The following is a 5,160-nucleotide window of genomic DNA, read 5'->3' on the forward strand; positions in this document are numbered from 1 at the left end:
ATGTCGGATGAGGTGGTGTTGTTGGATTTCAATCTCAGTATGTTTGGTATAAGAGTTAGGATTGCACTGGCGGAGAAAGGAATCAAGTATGAACACAAGGAAGAGGATCTGGTGAACACCAAGAGTGCTCTGCTTCTACAAATGAACCCCATTCATAAGAAAATCCCTGTCCTTATCCATAATGGGAAACCAATTTGTGAATCCCTCATTATTGTTGAGTATATTGATGAGGTTTGGAAGGACAAAACTCCATTGTTGCCCACTGATCCATACCAAAGAGCTCAAGCCAGGTTTTGGGCTGATTTTGTTGATAAGAAGGCAAGTTCAAAATTTTTGTGCCTACATCACCAACTGTTGTTATGTATTATTGAATTTGTTTTATTCATAATCTTTTCAGCACCACATATCTAGCATTCATATTTTGGTAAGGAATATTATAATATATTTTTATCAATTAAACCTATCATTTGAGTTTAGAGTTGTTTATCTTATTCCATATATTAATTTGAACCAAACAGCTCTTATTCTAACTTGGGATATACCACCCTTAAACATGAGGTGTTTATTGTGAGTGAATTTGCTTCAATGTACAAGGAAGATGTTAATAGCAACTAACGGTAAATATGCAGGTGCATGAAGTTGCAAAGAAGATATGGACTGGGAAGGTAGGTGAGCATGAAAAAGACAAGGAGGAGTTAATAGTGAATTTGAAGCAATTGGAGGAGGTTCTTGGGGATAAGCCTTATTTTGGGGGTGACACATTTGGGTTTCTTGATGTTGCTTTCATCCCTTTCCATAAATGGTTTTATAGTTATGAGACGGTAGGAGAATTGAAGGTGGATTGCCCAAAACTCAATGCATGGGCAAAGAGATGTTTGCAGAGAGAAAGTGTGTCCAAATACCTTTCTGATGAAAAGGAGGTCTATGAGTTTGTTCTTAGCTATAGAAAAAAAATTGGGGTGGACTAAGATATAAAGAACCAGCTGAGAAGAATAAAATGCTATGTTTGGGGAGTTTATGTCCTGACAAATAAATGAGGAATATGTAGAAAAATTCCTTATTGAATGTGAAATAAAATGTTGTACTGTGACTTGAACTTGTCAGCTTGGATTAGCCGGGTTGAATATAATTGGACTTTCCTTTAATTTACTTATTTTGTATCTTCCCTTCTTAACTCTCTCTCTATATATGGAAAAATATTTCTCCAGTGAGTCGAAAACGACGTCGTTTTGGGTTGTAAGATTAAAAAATTATAACGATAAAGATTAATATAACCCTGCAATAAGTTAAAATTACAAAAATACCTTGATTTCTGCCATAAAACAACGTCGTTTTAGGCTCACCATAAATAATTTATCTTTATTGACTTGAAGAAATCATTTACCAATATATATATATATATATATATATATATATATATATATATATATATATATATATATATATATATTAAAAAGGGATACTTAAGATCATGGAATTCAAAAAAGAAGAAGAAGCAAATATACAAAAATATTTAGGCACAATCCAAAGTTTGCAAACAATGAGAAAAACTAAAAACAATTACCATTCTCAAGCTCATATGATGGTGGCGTGAAAGCTATAAGAAAATAGCAGAATACAAGAGGCAATAGCCTATTTGGCTTAGCTTATTTTTAACTTAACAGTTACTTAGAAATTATAATTAAAATTAAGAGCTTAAAAAATAAAATTTAAGTTCCTTGATGATTGTATGATATTTTTTTGGCTTACAAGTTGTTCTGCCTGAAGCAGATATGTCCGACAGAAGATCGGGTCTTTGATGTTGGATTTAGAGCTTTCTCTCTAGATACCTATGAATTAGGTATCTTGGGAACAACTGATCATTACACACTATATGATGGCTTTAGCCAAAAGGGGTGTGTGTGAGCACTGTCGTGTCTTGAATGAAATAGGGTTTGAGAGATCCGTCATACCTGTGGTCTTTAGCCTTATTCATAGGACTTACCTTTGGGCTGACGTTGGTTGGGCTTCATATTGCTGTGGGCCTTTCTCTGGTCCATAACAGTTGCCCCCAGCCCGGTAGACTGAGTCTTCAGGTTGCCGGGAAGTCCAGTCCGACTGTTATGCTTTAGTTCGGAATTTGGCCACCTGACTGATTTGTTACCTCGGCTCCCTTGTCTAGCCTTAAGAGAGAAGACTTCTCCTGGAAGTTATTCCTGGCCTCCGGATGTGAACCCGGATGCAAACACCAATGTCGGCAACGTGGAATATGATTATGCGTAACTGCCATCTGACGATTGCTCTGAAGTGAGAAACGGTTTCCCTTCCTTCTAATGATTATCCCTCCACGTGCCCTCTCCTAATAGGCGCGACGTGTGGCGTGGTGCGTTTCTCGCCGTCGTGGCATTTAATGCCTCTGCCAAAACGTCCCTCAACTGTATTGTCTACTGTAAAATTACCACAGTACCCCTGCCTTTTTGCTTTCGCGGGTTTAATCCTTTGATTTCAACATTTCACACCGCTTTCCTCACTTATCATTCATTTGCTTCTGTTGCTGTTCCGAATCGTTCCTGAAGCATTTTTTTTTCTTCGCTACTGAAGGGTTTCGTCCTACCAGAGCCTCTTCCTCCAGTATCTACCAGTTTCTGCAACACCTTCCTTCGTAGGTATTTTCTTTCACTCTGATTCTCTTTTCTGGCATGTTCTCCATTTACTTTCAAACAAAACCATGGCTGCTGGTTTTATAATGCCCTTTTTTACTCCAAGCTTATTTACTTGTCTGCTTCTCTATGTGATTTCACCTTATGCATTGGTCTTGCACTTTACATGAGCTTATTTGCACTTGGCTCACTCCTTACGCACCGTGCTTTGAATAGTTCCTGATATGGGTGAACAAAATTATGCTATTCAAGGGAGGCCCACTTGCCCCCGCGTCTTCGGTCGTGGTGATGAAATTGACGCTGAAGAGGAAGAATGATGTGCGCAAGAAGAGGAAAGGTTCATTCAAAGCATACCACCTGGTTCGAGGTACTAGTTATATGGCAGACCTCAGACCGAGGAAGAAACACAGGCTGCACTGCTAGGCGGCTATCGAGGTGGTGGCCGTAGGGGAGCCTCCTCATCTCGCTCCTCGATTCGTGGTCGTGGGAGGGGTTTTCGAGGTAGAAGGGTTTTCGGATCCTCCACCCGGGGTCGGGATGTTGAGCCCCGTAACATGGGCAACCCGTCCAGGGCAACTTCTCTTTCATTAGGTTCTACCCTGGTTCACACTATTACACCTTTTCGATCTCCAAATCAGAGTGTGAGAGTCCCCTCCCGTCCTAACATTCCCAACCCTGAGCCTTGTTTCAATTGTGTATACCTTGGTGCCCAATTTGTGGAGAGGGGGAATGACTTCATGGCCAATCTAGTTTTAGGTAGTTGTACACACGTTCCGAGTTCACCAACCCCTGCTCCTGTCTCCACATCGATGATTCTAGTTCCTCTGATAGTAGTTTGTTTAGCTCGGGTACGTATTCCTATTGCTACGTGCTATTGTTGCTTTTTAATCCTCCATTTTACTGTTCCAGGTATTTATGGAGTCCCATTCTACAGAATCAAATACGAATATCGCTTCTTCCAACCAGGGCCCAGAGGTCGGGGCGAGTACCGCAGAGAAGGGTCCGAAGTCAGTAACCGATAATCTTCATGCCCAATATCCCTGGGTTACGGAAGAAGTGCTGAGTTTTACCTCAGAGATGACCACCGAAGAAGTGTTCGGGCTTCCCTTAGGCAACCCGGTTGACTTCATTCTTTTTTCTTCTACCGAGATCTGGTGACGAAGATTGTGATTCGATTTCCTTTTTCTTCTTTCAAGGTGCAACTTCTAAACCACCTGCTGCTCGCACCAACCCAGATCCATCCCAACGGCTGGGCTTATATTGTTGCCTTCGAACAGCTCTGCGACTCGTTGTCCCTTCCTTGTACCGTGCCTTTGTTTTTTCATTTCTTTACTGCTTATACCTCGCGGACCGGCTCAAAACCTCCTGAACTGAAGGGGTGGAGCAGCATCCGAGGTCGAGTTAGTAATCCCTCCCGCAAGCTGTTCTCTGTATACAGCGAATCTTTAAGGGCTTCAAGGTTTTTTTTTTTAAAGTAGTGGTTGAGGTTGGAAAGAGGCCATGGTTCATTGGCGATGATGGGGAGCCGAAGTTCCCCCTGTACTGGACGCAAGATCATCATCGACGCAAGCCATCCGACTATAAATTAAAACTGACACAAGCCGATAAGACTAATGCCAAGATCGTACTGGATCATGTGGGCTCCCAGGGTCATCTGAGCGCAGCTTCTTTTGTAGCCAGATCTCATTCTTCCCCAGAGCCTACTCCAGAACCCGCCAGTATGCTGTGCTTCCCATCTCGATACGTGTATTATTTTCATGTTATTGTTTATAATTTGACTTGTTTTTCTTTGCAGATTCCGAAATGAATTTCGATGAAGAAGATAAGGGGCCAGGTCCGGGCTACATCTTGTCTATAACCGGTCAAACCTCTGCTCCGCAAGCTCCCCCGAACAAGAGGCCCCAGACAGGAAGCCCAGCGAGGACCGCTTCTACTTTGCCCGTGAATTCCGATGTCTCCATCTTGGACCTTACTGGGGATGCTGAAGACACCGAGGCTGACAGGATTCCTCATCCTCCAACCTCGATTAGTGGGGGCGGAACTCATGCCGTCGTTACTCTTCCCCGGGGTTCTCTCGCTCCCGAAGCACTCCCAGCCGGGTTGAGGAGAGGTCCTTTATGGGATTCAGGGATAATAGCCGAATTCTGGGGCGTCATCCGTCCCCCGCTCGCATACTACGGATCCAAGATCATTTCTAGAGCCGAGATGGAGGAGCTCCAGAAGGCAGAGCTGTACACCCTCAAAGCTGCTTCCATGAGAAGCATTCCGAGGCCATTACCGAGCTGGACGAGCTTCGGGTGAGGTATGGAAAAGCTGTGCTTGTCAACGAAGAGCTAACAAACAGCTCTGCTGAACTAAAAGCTGTTGTGGAGACTTCCCAATCTGAGCTGAAGTCTATTGCCAAAGCTGTTGGTGTTACCCCTGGAAAGGATAATATTTTGAAGTATTTTAAAGATCAATCCGACGTGCTGGCTGAACGGAGTGTGAGAGTATCCGGTCTAACCGCCGAGGTTGAAAAAAT

The 5,160-nt window shown here is 42.8% G+C and overlaps 1 protein-coding gene across 2 annotated transcripts; it reads left to right on the forward strand.

Moving 5' to 3' along the window:
- LOC133284110 (glutathione S-transferase 3-like) lies at positions 1-968 on the forward strand. 2 transcript variants are annotated; one of them, XM_061481103.1, is made up of 3 exons: positions 1-182; positions 264-318; positions 630-968. In XM_061481103.1, the coding sequence occupies exons 1-3, from the start codon at positions 1-3 to the stop codon at positions 966-968; spliced, it is 576 nt and encodes a 191-aa protein (XP_061337087.1). The 2 variants fall into 2 exon arrangements, with proteins under 2 accessions (XP_061337087.1, XP_061337079.1); XM_061481095.1 differs by having other exon boundaries at positions 1-318.
- The last annotated feature ends 4,192 nt before the right edge of the window (positions 969-5,160 follow it).

Source organism: Gastrolobium bilobum, unplaced genomic scaffold, assembly GCF_033153095.1.
Source record: "Gastrolobium bilobum isolate Gb01-03AN ecotype WA unplaced genomic scaffold, APGP_CSIRO_Gbil_v1 utg21704, whole genome shotgun sequence".
NCBI lineage: Eukaryota > Viridiplantae > Streptophyta > Magnoliopsida > Fabales > Fabaceae > Gastrolobium > Gastrolobium bilobum.

Excerpts from the sequence above, each read along its gene's own strand:
- LOC133284110 (XM_061481095.1), top strand. The coding sequence starts at position 1 with ATGTCGGATGAGGTGGTGTTGTTGGATTTCAATCTCAGTATGTTTGGT. Across the intron at positions 319-629 it reads CTGATTTTGTTGATAAGAAG|GTGCATGAAGTTGCAAAGAA; the intron begins GCAAGTTCAAAA and ends GTAAATATGCAG.